General features: G+C 54.1%; 1 protein-coding gene across 3 annotated transcripts in view; it reads right to left on the reverse strand.

Annotated features, from left to right (window-relative positions):
• The window catches only part of Chst15 (carbohydrate sulfotransferase 15), a 71,404-nt gene that overhangs the window by 13,524 nt on the left and 36,504 nt on the right, over positions 1-21,376 (reverse strand). For all 3 annotated transcript variants that reach the window (XM_077105432.1, XM_077105431.1, XM_077105433.1), the window contains exons 2-5: positions 15,423-16,436; positions 14,368-14,707; positions 12,422-12,568; positions 8,826-8,982 (exon numbers count right to left, since the gene is read on the reverse strand). In XM_077105432.1, the coding sequence (XP_076961547.1) occupies positions 8,826-8,982; positions 12,422-12,568; positions 14,368-14,707; positions 15,423-15,968 (1,190 nt within the window). In that variant the 5' untranslated portion in view covers positions 15,969-16,436. The remainder of the gene's footprint in view (positions 1-8,825; positions 8,983-12,421; positions 12,569-14,367; positions 14,708-15,422; positions 16,437-21,376) is intronic.

A 21,376-nucleotide genomic window follows, 5' to 3' on the forward strand; every position in this document is an offset into this window, starting at 1 on the left:
GTGACACTTGGCCAGGACTGTTTCCAACAGCGATTCCAAATATAAGCCCCAACCCATCCCCAGCCTTCTGCGCTGTGGTTATTTTAGAAGCTGTGGCAGGGGCCTGCGCTCAGGCCTGTGTGGCTTGGCCCATTCCTGTGTGGTGCAGGGGTCCTGGGGCCCAGAGGGTCTTGGGGAGGAGAAGCTCCCTTTAAAGGTAACTATGTCTCTCCCCATGGGGACAAAGGAGTGGCAGCAATGACCCCCGCCTCAAGGTCCCACTATGGAAAATCTAGGTGGGTGCCAAAGGCCACTGCTGAACTCACTCAGTGATGTTTAAGGACCACTGCTGTGAGCCGATAGGTCAGCTAGTGATGACCGTTAAAGCAAAGCCAGGGGCTCAGGGGGCAGCTCAGTGGTAAGCACTTTCCTGGATGCAGGATGCCCTGGGTCCTGTGTCCAGCAACTCCAGGGCTGAGAGCCGTCCAGCTGTGGGGTTGAGTGCCTGCAGCCCTGGGCTTCCAGCCAAGTGGACGCTAGTGGCCCAACATGATGCTCTAGGCCCGGCACTGGGCACCACGCATGTTCTCACAGCCACCCCAAGATCTGCCAGCCCATCTCCCACAGGAGACGGACACCTGGTGAGGTTCAGGAGCCCTCCGAGCTCACATGGCCCAGGAGCAGCCCAGGCCGCCTGACCCCAGTCCTGACCTGTAGGTCGTGACCTCGGCCCTCGTTGTTCAGGGGAGAAGGCAATTCCATGGCTGAAGAGCTCAGGGCCTGAGATTCTTGGGTTTCACTTGCTGCTTCTGTTGCTTCAGGTACACAATGACTTGGAGGCCAAAGTCAGTTTTCTCACAGAACTACTCAGAAAGTCCCAGGAGGCTGATAAACAATCACAATGGGTAACGGCGCAGCCAACAAGCATCCGGTGTGAACGGGAGGACCTCCGTTGCCACGGTCAGGAAAGGCAAGTGTGTCTGTGGAATGTCACACTGCGCACCTGGAAAACTGGCAGCAGCCAACAGTGGGTGTTCTGGGGCCTCCCAGGGGTCCCCCGCCGACCCTGCATCACTTGGGCAGGCCGGCGGGCACAGGTGACTGTGCAGCTCAGGGACTCCAGCTCTCGCCCCCATGGATGATGGGTCCTGATGGGCCTTCCCTCTACGTGGAGGCTTTGAGGGCCAGCTCAAGGTCACCGGAGCTGGTGAAACCTCTCTGCAGTCAGCCTCTGCCCTGCGGTGTCTCTGGGCACACCCTGCTGAGCTGGGACACACCACACGCCCCCTCCCCGGGCCAGCAGCTCATGACTCCCAGCGCATGACGGAGCTGGGCAACCCTCGCCGTCCAGTCCCCCCAGCCAAGTGGCAGTGGTCTTCCCAGGCCACCTCAGAAGGCCCGTAACAAAGTCACTAAGGTCCCGCTTCAACTCAGAAAAGCACAGACTCCCCGTGGCCTTGAGCCGGGACATGGCCTGCAGCTCCATCACGTGCTTCCTGAAGAACCACACTTGGAAGAGGACTCCGCAACTGCTGCTGCCCTCCCGGGCTGGCCACCCGCTGTTCCCAGAGCACCCCCCTTGTGGCTTCTCAGTGACACTCATGGGATGGCCACATTTCCTCACCCATGAGCTCTGACCCGCTCGTGTCCCCACCTCCCCTCCTCCCACTCCATTGTCTGGCGCAACACGAGGGTCAAAATAAATGTGATCCCAGGATCGGAAGCCAGACACCTGGCCACACTCTTCCCCTTCAGGCCACCGACTGAGAACTTCGCGACTCTGAGCCAGGGCCATCCATGATGACTATACATTCCTTTCTACAAGGAAGAAAGGCCCTTTCACATGGCTGGGAAGGGAGCCTTCTGTCCCCCTGAATCGCAAGCCGTGACTATCTCATCACAAGGCACAGTGAGGTAGGACTGGTCAGCCAGCTCGCTGGGAAGAAATGTCTATGGCCACCGAGGGCCAAACACGCAGGTGACACTGCTGAGGCTCACTTTCTGCCAGCTAAGAACATCCGTGTTTGGGCCTAAAACACATGTAGACTGGTGCAGTGCTCCCGGGCCACTGGGGCCACGGCAGCGTCTTCTCTCCCCACAAGCCAAGGCTCCTACACACAGCTGGGCTCCTCCCGCACCTTGCCTTCCATCACATCCAGTGGAGACGGAACCTCTCCGGCCGTACCAAGCATCCCTGTACCTCCAAGCAGCTTGTGGGTTGCAAAGCAGCCCTCACGCTTCACCTGTGATCCTGACGATGTCTCTACAGGTGAGAAAACTAGGGTGCGCGGAGGACTAGCATCTCCCCTGGACCCCAAGTCTGGCTGGGACCTCCCAGCCAAGCTGTGGTCACTGCACTGCAGGCACCCCAGGCCGCCCAACTCTCCCTGCTGCCCAGAGTCCCCTGCCCAGCCCTGGCCTGTGGGAACACCTCTCCCAGCTCCGTGTCTTCTCAGGTAGAGGAACAGCGCGGCTCTATCCCTGTGTGGCGGGCCTCACACCTTCCCGCAGGGAACCGCCCTTTCCAAACAGTTCCTGTGGGAAGACACGGGGTGGCCCAGGGCTTTGCAAACACATCCCCAAAGGAGCAGTGTTGGACACTGGGGGGCTTCCAGCGTGGTGGCTTCTCTCCCACCAATAACCAAGCAGGGCCCCTCGCCAGGTGCCACCCACCCAGAGTGGTCTTCAGAGAAGGGCCTCCTCACAAGGGCCCCAGCTGTCTCTGCGGCCTGGCTGCCGCCACCCATCACCCCTGCTCTGTGGACTGAGGCCACCCCCTGGCCCTTGGCAGCTGGACAGTTCAGCCCTATTAAAGTGACTTCAGGCCACTTCTAGGGCCCCTAGAGAGGAGTATTGGTGACACCCAAACAGGCAGTTCTGAGCAGCAAAACACCCGAGCTCACCAGGAACTCAATGGGCAGCAGCTAAGACAGTGCCACGCTCCTTCCAGACGGTGCCTGGCCGCGGCTGAGGCCCAGGGAGGGAGCACTGGAGGGAGGCAGGGAGGGAGGCCCAGAGTCCGTGGGCCTCCTGTCACCACCTTCCTCTCCCAGGCTGCCCTCCTAACCTCCTCTGGAGGGACCAGGAGTTAACCGGCAGCCCTGGGAAGAGCCTGCGTTTGAGTCCTCGGCAACTCTGCCACGGAGTGAGGGCAACAGGTGTCGGGGGGCCGGCTCCCTCTACCAGGACACATCTGCACACTCACTTGGCATTTCCAGGCCCAAAGAGGCCCAGCTGCTGGAGGAGGGCTTCGGCACAGGCTGCACAGCCAGAGGGTCTCGCCGCAAGTCAGAAGTGTGAGCAGCTCAGAGGCACCGTCCGCCCGGCTTCCTTCTGCCCATACTGGTTCTTGTCCTGGGGCTGGCTGGTGTCTTGCTCCCTGCCATGCAGAGCCCAGCAGATGAGGCTCGTCCTGGTCAGGCACCACAAAGACTGGGTCTTTGCTGCCCACCAAACTTTGCAAAACTGGAAGGTCATCCTGCTGATGGCTCCCAGCCCAGTCCCCCAGGAACTGCCCTCAGCTGAAAAGACGTGGGGAGCGTCCCAGGCAGCCCAGTCCAGTGGCTGATGGAGAGGAGAAGCCTCAAACGGGGGCATCTCGGAAGTCCATCCTAGCCCCACAGTGCCACGAGGGTTGACTGTGGTCTCCATTGTGACTGCATCAGAGCCCCACCCAGCTTCTTGTGTCCCCAATGCAGCTAATAGGGACTACCCCAAAAGTACCCCCAGAAGCCCCCGGCACAGGAACAGTGGAATCAGAGTGTGCATCCCGGCCACCAACACAGCCCAGGGTGAAATGCCTGGGTGATGGAATCCAGCCTCGCTGCACATTAACGGTGCGATTCTGGGGAGGTGACTTAACCCCACTGAGCCCAGGCACCTCACCTCTGGGCACATCGTGACCGCCCTCTCACCTGCTGGCACAGCCCAAATGAGGACATGTCCAAAAGGCAAAGCCAGGCCGCAGCCCAGCTAAATGGATGCTGGGTCATTAATTTCACAGAGGACTCTCCTGCCCCTGACTGTCGCAGACGTCATGAAGGTGGTGGGTACGGATGGGAGTGCCCAGGTACCTAAGGCCTCTGGCACATCAAGGGTGCTCAACAGAGACTCAGGGAGCATCCTGTGGTTATTATTGTTACTACTACTGATGCGTAACAGTAGCTAATAATTATATAATATTTCCCATTGGTCAGCACTGTTTAAACACATCACTATATATACTAAGTCATCTCATTCTCAATCCTAAAGGTAAAACTATGCCTCCCATTTTACTGAGGAGGAAGTGAAGCTCGGGAGGTCAAGTAACTTGCCCAGGCCACAAAGCCAGTGAGCAGGAGAGCCAGGGTTCCAGCGCAGCCAGCCGGGCAACACGCCCCTCTCATCTCCCGCCCCGCACACCTCCCACGCATGCAGGCTCTCTGTATCAGAAGCTGCTCCAGCACACACCTACGGCTCTCTGCAGACCCCGTGAAATCAATGAAACTGGGATTCCTGTCTAAATACTAGCCCGTCATTACTGTGTCCCCAAGAACAATGGCCTATAAACGGATGCACTTCATTAAACGCCACCTTCCCTTCCTAGAGTCTTCTCATACGTCGATTAGTCATTTAACCAGTCCAGGGAGCTGTCTAAACATCAGTGTTTGTAAGCAGACCAAGAAAAACAGCTACCCGGTTCCCAGGCTCGAGGGACTGGGTGGAAATCAAGTTCTACTTCCTAATGGAACTGAGCTCTCCTTCCTGGTGGACCCATCACCACGGAACGCGAAGACCAGTCATTCCTGTGGTGGCCCTTGCTGGGCACTGTGCTAAGACTACATGCAGAAGCAAAATGTAGACACCATAACCCCTCTAGCAGGTGGGGGTCTCTAGAATGCAAAGGTCTCTGGAATGGAGAGGAATGCACGGAGTTCAGGGGTGGGGTGCGGGGGCAGCATCTCCCAGCCATTTCTTCACATTGTATGGGCTGTACCCCTCCCCTCAGCTAAGCAAAATCTACCACCAGCTCACAAATGAAGAAGCAGGAGGCTAGGAGAGTGCATTTGAAAAGAGCTGTCTTTACCATTTAAGAGAAGAAAATCTGCTTGTAATTGGTGGCTTCTTTTTTAATTAAGTGAGCCAATTTAGCATAGGAATGCATTTTTTTAGTTCTAAATTGCAGCAATCTCTTATGGAGAGAAGCTTGGAACAAGAATTCTTGGCCGGCCTCTGCCACATGAACCATCCTACCCACTTCCTCCCATCATTCCTCTATTTTCCTGGGGCGGGGTGGGGGGGGTGGGGGAGGCCTTACCCTTTATATTCTTCTCCAGAAACTTAAATGTGATTCAGCCTGGCTCCCAAGTCCAACATTTTCAAACTCCCTTATCTTTGATCAATGATAGAAATAAAGGCTAAATGGAATTCTAAAACTAGACATAATCCCCTCCCCCACCAAACTGATTTGCAGAAGGAAAAGAACAATCTGGACAGATCCAACTGCCATCCAGCAGCCCAAGGAATCTCCTATTGCAGAAGGACAAGGTCACGGCATGACTGAAGTGGGTCAACGGCCCAGGAGCCAGTTAGACTAATGGGAACTCGGCTCTGAGCGTTTGTTTCTTCAAGAGTGACCTAAGCACTCATATTTATCATCCTTTCTGGCCGGGATGGGGACAGGGCCAGCCACTTCAGATAGCCCTTGGGTCACAGGCTCAAAGGAGAGATTCCTATTGTTGCACATTTTATAAATGTTTAAGAATCCAAGAGGCAGCTGCTGCTGTCGGTAACTCACAGGGAAAACATGCACATGAACGTCCAGTCCTGCTGTGGCTGGAAGTCACTCTTCCCTGGGCTGCAAAGCCCTGCACCAGTGTCCTAAGCATTGGGTGGGGAATGCCGAGAGCCAGGTGAGAGGTGACTGACCCCGAGGCATGGAAGTGTGACAGGACAGTGACTTGCATCTGGCCAATGAGATACAGCTACCAGGATGGGCTGTCACACCCGTGATCAGGTTGCAAATGACCACCACTTCTGACTGGCCACCTTGTTCCTTGCTTCTCTCATGAAGCCAATGGCCACATTGGAAAGCCTGGTGGCAAGGGCCTGGGAGCAGCCTCCAGTTAACAGCCAGCAAAGAGCAGGGGTTCCTCACACGGGGGCCAGCAAGGACCGCGGGGCATCACTGCTGCCCCACCGCCTGCCCTCCTGGCCTTGGCCCCGTCACAGTGGCCATGCCAGAGTCCATGCCACTCCTCTGCTCCCAGGGGGCAGGCACAGGACCACCATGCAATACTCAGCACCCAGCACAACAGCGCCCAGCATGAGGCAGGGTTCGATAAGTGCTTAAACTGACCGAGTATTTCTGTCAAGTTGAGGACTAAGGAGTGAGAAGCCTCTGCCTCCCGTTCCTAGAACAGGGTGTTTGTTGTTGTTGGTGGTGGTGGTGGTGGGTTTTTTTACGGCTTCTGGAAGGACAGCGTGGGCCCGAGCCTCCTCCAGAGGCCGACTTGGAGCCGGGGCTGGGAGCGAGTCGGTCAGGTCCTGCTCCTGCTGAGCCTGGACAGCATGGCTGCCCTCCCTGCCCAAGACTCACCGTGTGCCCACTTCCCCCCTGGCTTCCCCGTGGCCCACCTTCCTTCCTGTTCCCATAACAAGCCCTTGCCCAGCCTTGAAGCCCAGCCTGACCTTGGCTCTGCCAGCTCCATGGCCCTCGCCACTCAGGGTTGCTCCCTCTGTCCCCTCTAGCTCCTGTTGAGTCTGCAGGACCACGACAAGCCCTGGTCATGCCTATCTGCAGGGCCAGCCCAGCCCAGGAGCGCCAATCTCCCCAGGCCAGAGCAGGGATGGCACACACTCAGGCCAGGCCAGACCAACTATCCAGAGAGCTACCCACGCCTGCTGCTCTCACTCTGGGGCCACGAGGCTGGGCAGTCTGACGGTCCTCAGAAGGAACCAGGAGAAGTGGCAGGAAGACACGTGGTGAGCAGAGGCACAGGCCTGAGAACGTCCCACCCTGTGAACTTGAGCAGGGGGCTGGGCTGCATGGGGGCCAGAGAAGGAGCAGCTGTGAAAACACCTCGGGACCCGTCCTCTGAAGGCCCGTGGTCAGGCAGCCCGACTGCAGGACAGCACCACCGCTTGTCAACCGTTCTGGGCCGGGGAGGCCAGCCTGCCCCCTGAGGAGAGGAGCCAAGTTCCTGCCTCGGCAGTGTGGGAACTAGCAGGTGGGACATGGCCATCCCAGATCTGGGCAGATGTGCTCCCAAGGCTGGGAGGTGTGCAGAGAGTGAACCGCCCCGTGGCACGGCCCAGCAGGCTCCCTCCTGCCCAGTGCCAAGGGACGGACAGCCCAGCTCTCCCCTGACAGCCCACTCAGAAGTGTTCTGAGACTCCGCCGGAGGGATGTGGAGGTCTAGAGGATGTGGACGTCCACTCAGCAGGGTGGACTTTCGAGCAAGCCCTCCAGTGGCACCCACGTGGCCTGCACAGGAAAGAAGTCGGGGCGAGAACACACCAGGATTTAAATGGTAGTTATCTTGGTGGGGGACTAGAGGTGATTTAATGACCGTTTTTTCTTTAAAGTGCTTCAAGGTATTTTCTAGTATTTTCCACAACAAACATGACTCCTGTTAGAATCGGGGCCAGGATGTGAGAACTCAGGTGTGCGTTTCCAAGGGCCACTGAGCCAAATCGCCACACACAGGGGCACCTAACAACAGGAATCTCCTCCATCACTCTGGGAGCTGGAGTCTGGGGCCAGGTGTTGGCACAGCTGGCTCCTCCTGGGGGTTCCCAGGGAAAATCAGCCACGCCTGTCTCCCGCCTGTCTCCCTGCCTCTGCCTTGCCAACCATCCTTGGCATTCCCTGCCTTGAGGCTACAAAACTCCCACCTCTTACCTGGCATGCACCCTGTGCCTTAGGGAGGGACAGCATCCCACCAACACAGTTCAGTATGACCTCATCTTAAGTACATCTGCAAAGACCTTATTTCCAAATAAGGCCACAGCTGTAAACACTGGGGCTGGGGACTTCAGAATGCCTTTTGGGGAGTCCGACTCAACCCATAACAAAATGTAGTTGGCCCAAAGGAAAACAAGACATGAAGGGCTGTGACCCCATCTCCAAACATCTGGCAGGTTCTCCCCATTTGGAAATAATAGGCCTGGACGATGTGGCTGTAAGGAGAAGAAAAGGGATCAAAGTGTAGATGGCCCCAAGATGGACTCACTCTCAAAGCCAGAAACGCTGAAAAGCCTGATGTAGACTGGCATCCCAGGAGGGCACCCCGGAGGCCCACCTTGTGCCTGAGGTGGTGGCATTTAAAGGGAACGCTGGACTAAACACTAAGGTCCAGGCCTCCCAGCAGCAGCCAGACCATCCCTGGACAGTCTGTCCACTATGGAGTGGGCTCTGCCTCGTCCCAGTGGCCGACCCCTGACTGCACAGGCAAAGCTGGTCTGCTCATCATTTTTCTTCCTTTTGGTGTCAAGGACAGCTGGAGAGCTCACAGCCAGGGCTATCAAGGAAAAGGGCATCAGCGGAATCAGAAGAAGTAAGACCACACAGAGGACACCAGTATCCCTGGTCCCACGCTGTGCCCAAGCCCTGACAGCAGAAAGCACCCCATGTCCCAGGTCAAAGTGTCAGGGGCCAAGGCCCACAGACCAGGGTCAGAACTGCTAAGAAAACAATCTACGGTTTGTTTAAAGGCAGGAGGCTCGCCCTGGGAATAACATTTACATAAGAAATAGCAGTGGCATTGCAAGCCAAGCTTGTTTATTTTTTTTAAGAAGCACAGTCTTGTCTGTGCTGGGGAAACGCTGCTTTCCCAAGTGCCTTTTCACTTCACCCCAATGCTCACCTCTCCACGGGGTCCCTGAGCATGACAATCAGCTTGGCCTGTGGCTGAAAGGCGTGAATGAAGTCCTGGGTCAGGAATGGCGGCTCCCCGTCGGTGCTGTTGTCGTAGAAGAAGGTCCAGGCATTGTTATCCCACATGGTGGAGGCGCTGGCCTCCCCTGGAAACAGAAAGCCCCGCAACTGAGCAGCTGCCGGCTGGGGTGGGGTGCCGGCTCCCACTGCGAGTGAGCCAGAGGCCCAGCCAGGCTCGCCTGCCTCCCTCTTCAATAGCCATGACAGATGAGCCGGTCAGCCATGGCCAGCAGATGGACTCCAGGGAGAGGAGGGCCAGCGCTCCCCCCACCACATGGCTCCCGCCCCCACCCCAAGGACCTCTGTCTGGAGACTCAGGCCATCCACAGAACACTGAGCGTCCTCCGCCCCCAGCCCGTCTCCCAGGGTGAACAGAAATACAACCATCACTAGCACCCAGAGCCTGCATTTCACAGTGTTTAGCCGCTGGCAGCGCACAGCTCTGTGGCATTTGGAAAGTCTCTAAGACACATCAGGGAGCAAGGAATAGTCTGGGGACGCCAACCCTCTACAGGGAGTTGGGCACAGTTCGTCTGTCTTCCTGACTCCCCGGTGGCTGGTCGCAGGTACACTCTAGGACCCAGCAAGGGAAGACCACCAGAACCTCAGGGGCCTCAGCCTCGCATCTGTCTCTGAAAGACCATCTGTCCCTGCCCTCCCCTGTCTGCACACAGCTGGCACTCACTCAGTGCTGGCTGGTGAACAGGCCCCAGCCCGGTTATCACTGTCCACGTGACCAAAGGATGAAAGAGCTGAATGCACCCAGGAGGACAGAGGTAAGGCCAAGGCAGGCATTTGGACAAGGCTCCTGCCGACACTGAGCCAATCCCGTTTTCTGGTTTGCTTTTTCCTGTCTGTTAGGACTGTCTTCGGAGATTGAGAAAGAAAGGCAATCAATGCATTCTACGCTCGCTCGCTTTCCTGAAGGGTGCAGAGGCTTCTCTGACAACCTCCAAGTCACCTCCTCGGGGAAATCCGAGTCAAGGCACATGGTCTCCTTTCTGTTCTGGCCTTTCCCCTCCCTCTCTGGTTTTTAAGTCATAACACCCTCGGATACAGAAAAGACCAGTCCATCGGGAGGCCTCTGAGCATCTACTCACAATGAAAAAGAGAACGTAAAAGACAAGTGCAGCATCTGAGTCTAGACTGGCACCAATTATGTCAGCTCTCCAAGGGAACTGGTCCCGAGCCACAGAGGCATGTGTCCCTTGTGTCCCTCTGTCTGTATGCCATCTGTCCATCATCCATTCCTCACCCACCTGGGAACCATCATTTGATGTCTAATATGCACCCTGCTTCGTGTCAGGTGCTGGTACAGATGAGGGAAATGAGACAGGCATGGAACTCCCCTCCTGGTCGTAGGATAGGGGAGACAATTCAAGAAGCCATCAGTATCGCTTGAGGGTGCTAAGAAGAGTTAGGGCCAATGCCCCACAAACAGTCAGGGGCCTTCCAACATGCCAAAGCCCCCACCCCATGGAATCTAGCCACCTGGGTCCTGAGCCCTGTGTGCCTCTCACTACAGAGGAAAGACCCCCTCTGGCCCATGGCCATGGTGATGAGACCGTCCATCTCTGCTGAGGACTGAACAGGGGAGAAGGGCTGAGGCAGAACTGAATCCTGCATGAGAGTTGGGCAAAGCCTAGAACTGGCCTGGCCCCACAATCCCATCTTACAGATGTGTCTACTGAGCCCAGGACAGAGGCCTGACTCTTCATGTGGCACAGAGGGGGTGTCACGGGTGGTGACAGGCAGGACCAGAAGTCCACTCTTCCTCTGCCTCTGCACCTGCTTATCATGCCACAGGCTGCCACGGAACGCACCCAACTCTGCTTGAAGTAACTGTCAGTGTGGTATTTTTATTTCTTCTTCTTTCTTTCTTTCTTTCTTTTTTTTTTTTTTTTAAATCTAGCAATAACTAAAATTAGGAAACCAAACAAAGGCTTTCCTTTTTCATTCATTATCTAGGTCTTTGTCTCCTGGCCCTGTGTGAACGTTTGTAGCTCTTTCATAGAATCCGAGACTTCTCCCAGAAGCACATGTCATTGCATTACGGCAAAATATTACTTAGACTCACTGTTTGGGGTGTTCGCCCCTGGTTTTGCATTCATAAATAAGTAATGGCCAATTCACACCACTGCAGGTGGTGTGGGGGGAGGTGGGGGTGGGTAACAATCTCACTGGCTCCCAGTGACTTATTTCTGAGTTTGAAAAAAAAAAAATCGATCCTTCAGGTTTGGGGCACATATGCCTGCTCTCTGGACCTGGGCATGCAGGAGGAGTTCTCCTTGAGCGGCTGATCTGAATTCATCCTGCTCACTCAGAGGCTCATTTGACCTGGGGAATCAAAATATAATAGATCTAGGAAGACAAAAAATTAGACCACTGCCTCAAGTAACCAGCTTGAGCAATATGTAAGATTAAATGTCCATCTTTCAGAACACATCAGTCAGCCTCATCCAGTTAGATATGTTGGAAAAATAAGTCCAGAGACAGAATGCAGCCTGGTGACCAGAGTTAATGACTTGTATGGGATACTGGAAATTTGCCAAAAAAAAAAATTTAGGTGCTCTTACAATAAAAAATGTACAGACAACTATTCAAGGAGACAAACATGCTAATTTACTGGCTATGGTGATCATATCAAAATATCATGTATACACCTAAATATATGCAATAATTCTTAAAAGCATAAACATATTGGTTTTTAATAAGACACACTTGCATTAAAAAAAGAAAAGAAAGAATTAATCAAACAACCTCATTTTGAATGCAGAGGGCCCAACTGTAAAAGACCAAGCAGGGTCTTTTAATCAGCAATTAGTCCAAAGATGCTACACAGAGTTCTGTCCATGTCAGGGAATGCGTCCTCCAGCCTCATGCAGGCCCAGTGACCCAGTTATCAAAGCCCAGGTATTAAATCAATGACTAATTGGTTGCATTTTATTTTGAGGGGGGAGGGGATTCCAGGGATTGACCTCAGGAACACTCAACCACTGAGCCACATCCCCAGCCCTATTTTGTATTTTATTTAGAGACAGAGTCTCACCGAGTTGCTTAGCACCTCACCATTGCTGAGGCTGGCTTTGAACTTGTCATCATCCTGCCTCAGCCTCCCAAACTGCTGGGATTACAGGCATGCACGACTCTGCCTGGCTAAACGGTTGCATTTATGATCCCCCAAACTTAAATCAGTAGATTATACAAGAAGCCATGTCACATAAACCTACTTAATTTAAGTAAAAACAGACATGGAAACTTAAAAAAAAAAAAAAATGTCATTTCAGCCATCCTTGAGTCTGCTTGGCGTTACAAAGTGGACTAGGCTTTTCTGCTTTGTATTGATGTTTCAAAGGAGGCGAACATTTTACACTGGCATAAGAGTGATAGCCAGTGGGGAGCTGGAGGCTCAATGGTCCCTGCAGCCACTGGCAAGGGCTCTGCAGGTGAGGCAGAGCTGAGCCAGGACTCCAGAGAAGACCCCCCCAACCCCGCCCAGCCCTGGGGGCCACGCAGACACCGTACCAATAATGATTTTGTTCATCTCGCTCGGCTCCCTTGCTGAGCTGGCCTGCAGGCCCTGATGGATCTGGTGTGCGGCCAAATCAAAGAGGTCCAGGTAATCTTCCACAGGGTAGCGGTCTCGCAGCCCATCTCGAAGGCGGACAATTCCTACAGGAGCCAAGAAGCCAAAGTTACTCAGGACAAACTGTCACTGCTAGGATGGCGGCTTCCTGGAGAATGACCTTAGACGGGGTAAAGGTCCCCGGGGCCCAACTGCAGCAGCCAAAGGCTCAGCCCAGGTACGCATCAGAGGGGGACCTGGGTGGAGGGGGCCTCAGCCAACTGGCTGCCCGGTTCCAAGGCACGCATCCTTCATGGGGTGGAAGGCACCAAAGGATGGGGACCTACTGAAGAGCTACAATGTGTCTCTGTGGTGGGCCAGAGCTCAGGGCTGGCTGATGTGTGTACCGGCTGAGATCCTAACGTGTCCAGGCAGCTCCAACACCCAGGACACACACAGGGTAGCCAGTCAAGAGGTGACACCCTGTCCTCTTCCTCTTGGTCACCTACGTGTTCCAGTAGTGTGCCATCGGTCCAAATGTCAAGAGCCATTGATCTTCCCCTGGGTGGACACAGGTTCTGGGACCAGCCAACTTGGCCCTTGCTTTAAAAATGGGAAATTTCACTTGTGAACATTTAAAACACACCCCCAGACACCACAGCCGCCCAGGTTAGCACAAGTGGAAAGAGTCGGGTCAAAACAAGATGAGCTTCAAGGTGACCGAGCAGCACCAGTGTCCAAGGCACACCCTGTCCTTGCCTCTCCTGCCAGTGGCCAGCTGGTTTGCATTAAGGGGAACAGTGGCCCAGAGGGGAGTGTACCCACAGCGGGGCGTGGGCTCAGCATGGTGAAGCCCTGGCTGCCATGCAGCACTGGGAAACCACAAACGAAGCACACCTTCCCCCGCCCCAGGCTGACAGCCAAGGGGTGAGACCAAGCATGGGTCAGGAAGCACTCAGAAGCTGGTCTAAGGAGACTCTTGAGGTTCTCTCTAGGCAGCCTGATCCTCACGCAGTGCACGCCCTGGGGCCTCCCAGACTCTGGCAGACAACGGGCTGGATATGGCCCCTTAGCTCCAGTGACCAAACGTCTCCTGGCAGAAGGGAAAGGTCACTGAGGGGAAAGAGTGACCGGAGGGCCACAGGGTGCTTGGGGCTGGGTCCACAGTCAGCCCTGAGGCAAAGCGGGTAGAAAGCAGGGTCTCAGTTGTCTCAGTGGCACTTGATACTTGTGCGGCAGTCAGGGCAGGCCAGAGGAGCTGAGCCCAGGGCAGCTGCGTCTCCTGCACATGTAGGGGCTCCAGGAAGCAGCCCAGAGCGGGTGCTGGCTACCACTGCCCAGAGGTCTGCTCTCCCTGGCCCAGGCCCAGGCCCACTGCAGGGGTCACCTGCCAAGACTCTTCAGGTTGGGAAGAGCTACCCGATCTGCACTGTTCCCTTGCCCTACCCTCAGCTGGCACATGGCTGGGGACGGGTTCCGGCCCTTGGTGTGGTGATGTTGGGTGACGGGGCCCCTCAGAGGTGCACAGGTCAGGGAGGCCCTTCCTGGAAGGGATTAGCGTGGGTCTCTCATGAGAGAGTGTTCTATAGGAAGCCAGGTCATCCCATCGCTTGGCCTCTGTGGCACATGGCCAGTTCCCTTCTATTTCCAGGCTATGTCATCTGCAGCCAAGGGGCTCTCCCCTGAAGACCAGCGCCATGCTGTGTGGACCCTTCAACCCTTGGAATCCTGAGTCAAATAAATCTCTTTCCTTGTAAGCTACCCAGCCTCTGGTATTTTGTTTCAGTAACACTAAACTGACTGAGGCAACTGTCTAATAAATGGCCCACCTCCTCAACGGCCCAGCCCTGCCCACTTCAGGGAAGGAATGCACCAGAGGGCGGCTGGAACGAGCCACCAAACGCACCAAAGCGCTTCCGGGTCCACCAGTGCGGCTCCTTGATGGCCGAGAACTTCACCTCCGGGTGCAGCCGCAGGCGGTCATAGAGGTCAGTGGTCCCGCACTTGGGCTGCCCGATGATGTAGAAGTGCGGCAGGCAGCGCAGGCGGAAGTGCTTGCCGTGCGCATGCGACAGGTGGCCCCAGAAAGCCTTGCGCAGGGCATCAAAAGTGGAGCGGAAGCGCTTGGAGTAGAGCATGTAGGAGTTGGTCAGGTAGGGGTCAGTGGTGTTCCTCCCCGAGAACTCCTCGTACCAGCAGGGGCTCTTGCTGTTGGGCAGGAACTTAGAGGGGATGACTGAGAACATCTGCAGTGAGAAGGAGAAAAGGGAGAGCGGCCCCCAGGGAGGAAGAGTTAGCAGAAAGATTGCCGCCACCATGCCATCGCGCCCCAATCCCGATGTGTGCTCCAATCTGAACTGTGTTTGACAGCGATTAACAGCTAAACTTGGTAGGCAGCCAATGCCTATGTTTTCTTTTTCCAAAAATAAAAACCAAAAAAAAAAAAAAATGGAGAGAAAAGAAGATTAAATGAAGATAAATGTAGATAAAGACTTAGTTAAAATCCATCCTATCATGATGTATCTCTCCCACACACACAGCAATGTAAATTAAATAGTTGGGATCTTTCTTGTTAGTCGTACATTTAAATAGCATCAAAACATCGATGAGCATAGAATTATTGACAGTGAAATTGAGCCTAACTTTAAAATTTCAAATGATGGCCACCTACAAAACCAACTGTGGCCACCGCAGCTCCGTTTCAAGCAAGAAGTCCCAGAACACAATCCTGAGGGGGCCGGTCCTTAAATATTTCTAGCTGAGCTGTTCAGGACATCAAACCCCCTTCCTGATGTTCCGAGTGAGCAGACAGTGCGCCCTGATCGGCAGCCTGTCAGCTCATCCCCACTACCCTCAAGAGATGTTCAGACATTTTCCTTCTACGTTCTCCAAGATGGGGCTGGAAGAGGAAGCAACCCTCTTTTAAAGTCCACCAGTGGAGGTCAGCGAGAGGCTACTCACGTGCAGCTCCTGCCTCCTGAGGTCTTGCGGGTCGGGGAGCTGCCTGGTGGTGAACTCGATCCTGGCGGTGATGCTGCTGATGACGAGCTGGATGCTGGGATAGTCCTTGACGTAGGACACGTTATTCACAGGGGGCTGGTGGTGATGCTCCTTCAGGTCGCTTGGGCTTTCACCGTCCAGCAGGCTGGGGTTGCTGGGGAAGCCCCCGTAGTGGAAAGGAGACGAGATGAGAAGCTCCTGGTGAGCCCCAGAAAGGACGTAGGAAGCCGTCACCAAGGTCATTATGACCAGTCCAAACACCAGGCTGCATCGCTTCCCCTTCTTAAAGCGCAGAAACCCGCCCCAGGCCTCGTTCCCTTCGGTCCTCACTTCGAGAACAGCCAGCAAGTTCATCTGCTTACTGTCCACGCGAAGCAGGATCTTGTTTTCTCCTTTGCATGCAGGGCACGCCTGGTGACTCTGGTGGGAGCCCCCCCGGCAGCTGACCTGCTGTTTGTGTGCGTCGTGGGCTAAAAGCTGTAGGCAGCGGTTGATGCAGGGCCGCATGGTAGTGCCCTTGGACTGAGGCTTAGCCAGCCATGGGTGAGCCCCAGGGAGCGCCGGGAAGCCTTGCGGACGTCCTGCAATTACATCAGGTGGTGGGAAGGCAGCAGAGACAGACTGAGACACGGCAGGAACCAACACGGGGCGAGGAGGAAGCACATGCTTTGGCTTGACTCTGCAAGATGGCAAGGGGAAGTCACCCCGATTGTCATGTTCTACAGGAGCCACGGCATCGGGAAGGCGGGGAGCGCTTCTGCCGGTGCCTCAGGTTTTCCCCATCACACCACGAGCAGAACTGCTGGGGAGCGTGGGGTCACGCCGCACATCAGGAGCGCTCATGATCTTCTCCTGCAGCCCCGGACTGTCGCGCCATCCGCAGAGTTGCCCATGAGGGTTTCCACGGTCACATCCTGTGTTTCTTTGGGATGTTTCCTCTTCGTGGGGAGAAAGCTCTTAAAAATGTCCAATTACCTAAACATAAAGAAAGAAGACTGACTGGGTTACATGGTAAGAGCAAGAGCCCAGGGATGCTCCTCCAGCCAGGAATAGCTGTTCGTTTCTCTCTTCTTCTTCTCAATTCCAGCCAAGCCTGCTTGGTCACAACCAAGTCGCAAAAATCCTGCAGGAGAAAGGGAGAGGTTTCGAGTTCCCGCATTTGGCTTTGGAATTCAATCTCTGCCAACAACTGTGGCCCAGCCACCAACACCAGCAGCAGCAAGTGGGACGCCTGGTTCTGGGCTGTCCCCCACCCTCCAGTGTCTCCGCCTTCCTACTTCGACTAAGTTAAGGCGTCTCCGCCCCAGGGTTCTACAACGGTTCCCGGCCTCTGCCCAGCCAATGACTATGAACTGGAGGGAAAAATTCAGATATTAGTGCCTTCAAGTCAGTGGTAAAAGCTGAAGAATAATCAGGAGAACCGTTAGGATAGGAACACAGAGAATAGAGCTTTCCCTCCAACAGTATCCACGGTCTTTTGCTGGAGCTAACCTTTACTATCAGCTTTGGAAGCAAAAGTTAATGAAAATTTAAAACAATGAAATGATTCTCTCCTTCAGCGGAGTGTATCATATGAAAAACCATTTGGCTTTAAGTTATTAAGCAATTAAGTCCAACGTACAGTGTTCCCCTGAGCAGCGAAACACTTCAGGTCCTGAAATAATTTTCCACTTCCATCAACCTGGGGAAGACATGATTCTTAAAGATCCATTAACACAGTCCTGTGGTTGTAAAATGTTTTGTTGCCCAAAAGACATTTCTTTGTAGATGTCTTAAAAGGAGCACCAAGTGAGCAAAACAAAGAGGCCTACTTGGTTTCTCACCATGGTAGATCCCCTTACTGGCTGTGTGGCCTTGAGCGAGACCCCCAACCTCTCTGAGTCTTGGCCAACAAGTACTGAATTAGCTATTATATGTTTGCATAAAGCCCAACACATATTTAACATCCCATAAAAGGTATGTAACATTGATAACCATATCATCAATGATGATGAGAACTATTATGATTTAAAATTGTGATGAACGCCATGGATATTTGAAATGCAATCCCAGAAGGAAAACCCTCGGCCACATGATCTTTCCTTAGTGATTGACAACCCTCTCCTCACACACCCCCCAAACAATCCTGTCCCCAGAGGCGGCATCAATCCACCCTTCATTAGAGTCTCCTTGTCCTGGCTAGAGGTCGGACCAATCAGAACTTTCCAGAAAAAACCTTCCCTTGCAACGAAAAGCCCGTGTTCTGCGTGCTGTCAGTAAGTATCCACGCTCCCATTATTCAGAGAAAAGGTGAGATGGACAAAATGACATGGGATTCCTAAAGCGGGACTTTACTATGCTAATAATGTCTGTGTCACAAGGAAGGAAGAGAATACACGAAATTTGCAAAACAGAATCAACCAAGGAATTTTCATAAAGTCTCAAGGAACCAGCATGAGAAGAGCTGGTGAGCCCTGGCTGAGAGGCTAGGGCAGGCGCGTGGGCGGTGAGGTTGCACAGAGGGAAGCGGGGAGGAGCTGGTCCCAGAGCCAGGCCAGAAGGCCGGGGCTCTGGCCTCTTGTCCCCTAGGGCAGCTGGAGGGCATGTGGGGAGCCTCAAGCCCAGACGTCTGCTTCAGCTGGCTTGATCACCCCTGACCCATCACTTGGTACAAACAATTCTTCCAAACCAAAGAAACAAAAGGGCAAGATCCCCTACTCGGAAAGTCCATCACTAAAGCCAAGAAAACATTTTCTCACATGCCGAGGTCCAGGCCACGTGGAGTCAAAATGAGACTCAACCAGGAGCTCCGCGGGAGGGAGTCTGCACCCTGCAGCCTCTCTCTGCAGAAGGCCTAATTAGATTCCTTTTTAAAACAAACAAACAAACAAACATGGGCTTTGAAGCCTCAGGACAGGAATGTACATAATCTGGACCCAAAAGAATGGGCAAAACATTCTAACCAAGAGCAAAAGTATCTTATTCCAAGCAACATAAATAAACCTGGGAAGTCAGGGGAGCACAGGCAGGCCCTCTGAGGGACGAGGCCTGCTGTCCACTGGGCAGCTGCACCTTGCAGCCAGCGCAGCTCCTGCCAGGCTGGCCTCTGACCACAGAGAACAGCCCACAACTGGAGATGTGTGGAAGCCTTGGGAAAACACTCAGATACAGTGTGCTCTCTGCTCCTGTCATTCATTCATTCATCCATTCACTTCCTCCTGGAAAAGGTCCTTCTTCAGGCATGCTCAGGGGTGGGAGCCCGAAGCCACTGCAGGTTGTGGGTGTGTATACCTAGAAATACACACTTGGCCTCCTCCCAGCCACAGTTTCTGAATCCTCGGAGTGCTGAGCGTCCAGGAAGCTGGAAGCATGGTTTGTCATTCACAAGCCTCTTCCAAGAACACATGAACTTATGCTAATGAGGTGACCCTCAGTGAACATCTAGGTGTCTTCCGGAGAGGGACTGGTCACCAGAAAGACAAGCCTTAGTTAGAAGCTTGGAACTTTCAGCCCAAATCCCCAGGTTCCTGGTGGGAACCTGGGGACTGAGGTGATAACAGCAGCCAGTGAGGTGATCGTCAATTATAATGGGACCTCCACAGAAGCCCCTAAAGGACAGGGAGCCCAGGGTTGCTCGGGGACATGGGCATGCAGAGGGACAGCACGGAACCACCTCCTGTGTTGTGAGACAGTCCTCCTGGGCACGCCCTGGTATCTGTCCCTCTGTCAGCTCCTGAGCTGCCACCTCTGGGATACACTGTGGATGGCGGGAGGAGCCCTTTCCTGAGGACCCTCAGTCACTCAGGGGAGTCACGAAATCCACACAGGCTGCCGTGGGAATCCCCCACCTTCCTGGCCATTTGGACATAAGCATGTGCCCTGGGGACCCAGGACTCCTGACTGGTGCCCAAAGTGGGGCGCACCTGAGCCCATGAACTCCAGGAGGTACATAATTCGATGGTGTTGGAAACACCCCTGGGTGTCCTCTTTGAGAAAAAAAAAAAATGTTAGGTTTTACCAAGACACACAGCCACTGTGTAGCACGTGAAATATGCCTCCGTGCAGGTGGGTAAACTCCCATCTCACAGCCGGGCCCCTACATGGCTGGTGCCCGTGGGAGCGAGCGAGAGCCCTGAGTTCAGGCTTCCAGACAAGCCCTCCCGGGAGTGAGCTGGTGCAGAGGTGGCCGAGGGGAGCACTTTTCCCTGGCTGAGCTCTGTCCCACCTGGGACACGTCTAAAGAAGGCGTATGTGAGGTAGCCTCGGGTGCGACACAGGCTGTGAGGACTAGAGGTGGAACCCAGGCAGTCCACAGGCCGAGTTCTTACTGCACCCTGCCTGGGCCAGCCAATCCCATGCCAAGGGCGCTGTCCCCCGCACTGCAGGACACTGGGCAGCATCCCTGACCTCTCCTTAGAGATGCCAGGAGCACCCCTCCTCTTAGATGTGACAACCAGAAACGTCTTCCGCCGACATGGTCACATGTCCTTTGGAAGGCATAGTCAACCCAGGCAAGAACTGCCACCGGAGGGGAAGGAAGCCAAACACAGGGTGACCAGAGAACTAACATCGGGGGGACACCCGAGCTAAAGCCTGAATGACAAGAAGGAGCCAGTCCCAGGGAGACCAGAGGAGGCGGAGCCTGTGGAGAGAAGCAGGGGGTCCAGGCCCCTGGGTACTCCTGGAGGGCAGACCTTTAGGGGCGTGGGCTGGTGGGGCACAGGGACCAGATGGGTGAGGAGGCAGGGGCCAGAGCTCGGCTCCCCTGAGAGCCAGAATGTGGAGGGAGGCACACTGCATGTTCTTTCAAAGCGATCTGTACAATCCGTGTAGCTATTAAATAACTCCGTGAAGAAAAATTAAATCATCAAATTACCACGACTATGCAGGAAGGAAAGCAGATTGCAATCATGATCCGTAACTGGCCTCTTGCACATGCCATGGATCATCCCACGGGCCATTGTTCAGAAGCCTGGCACTCAAGGTGTTCTTCCTTCAAAAGTGCGCAGTGCGTACCCCTGCGCGCCACCCGTCTAGAATGTCCACATTGGTGCCAGCGGACCCACAGTACACAGGGCACTCGGCATTCCCATGCCCACATCAGCCCCCATCCTCAGGTGTGCATTTCAGCTCCATGGCTGCCCAGCTGGGCTCCATTCTGTGCCCTATGGGTGCAGGCCCCTGCTGCAGGAGCCCGGCGCCACTGTGAGATCAGATAGCTACTCCCCAAATAGAAAGCCTCCAATTACTCACCTCTGCTTGGGTGCCCCTATTAACCTGTGCACCCCAGGCATCATTAGCAAGCCATTTATAACAAACTTGTAATTGAGAGACCCAGAAATACCACTTCAGATGAAGTAATTGAATGCCCCCTCAGTGGAAGATCGATAAAGGGCGTCCAGTTTCACCCCAGGAAAAACTTATTAAATCATTGTAGCTATAAGCTGATAAAGCAGAAGAAAGGTATATGAAACTTCAAAGGAAATCTGGACAGATTTAAATAAATAGCTTCATTTAGGTAGAACATTTAAATCCGCCCTCGGGGGAAAAGGAAAAAAAATAGCTAATTATATTAGTTTATATTTTAAGGGGGAAAAATCCGATGGATCTTAATTAACCTTTACTAAAACACAAAACCTCCTTCAGATTGGGACGTCTGGATGCTGGCATCTCTCTTTAGGCTATATAGGTGGAAACACATTTTTCTTTCAAGGAATATTAATCAAAAAGTGGAGCAAGGAATATTTTTTTTTACATTTAGCTCGAAGATATCAGAAGGTTGTTGCTGAGACCCAGAAGAAAGCTAACAAAACCAGAGTTCTGCACAAAAAACCTCGGCAGTTTCAGTCATATACCTGGAGTTTGACAATCTTGAGCACATCATGGTCGTTAATCAGAACAAAGCCACACTCCCTGATTGACACTCACCAGCCTCC

Source organism: Callospermophilus lateralis, chromosome 15 (genome assembly GCF_048772815.1).
Source record: "Callospermophilus lateralis isolate mCalLat2 chromosome 15, mCalLat2.hap1, whole genome shotgun sequence".
Classification (NCBI taxonomy): Eukaryota; Metazoa; Chordata; class Mammalia; order Rodentia; family Sciuridae; genus Callospermophilus; species Callospermophilus lateralis.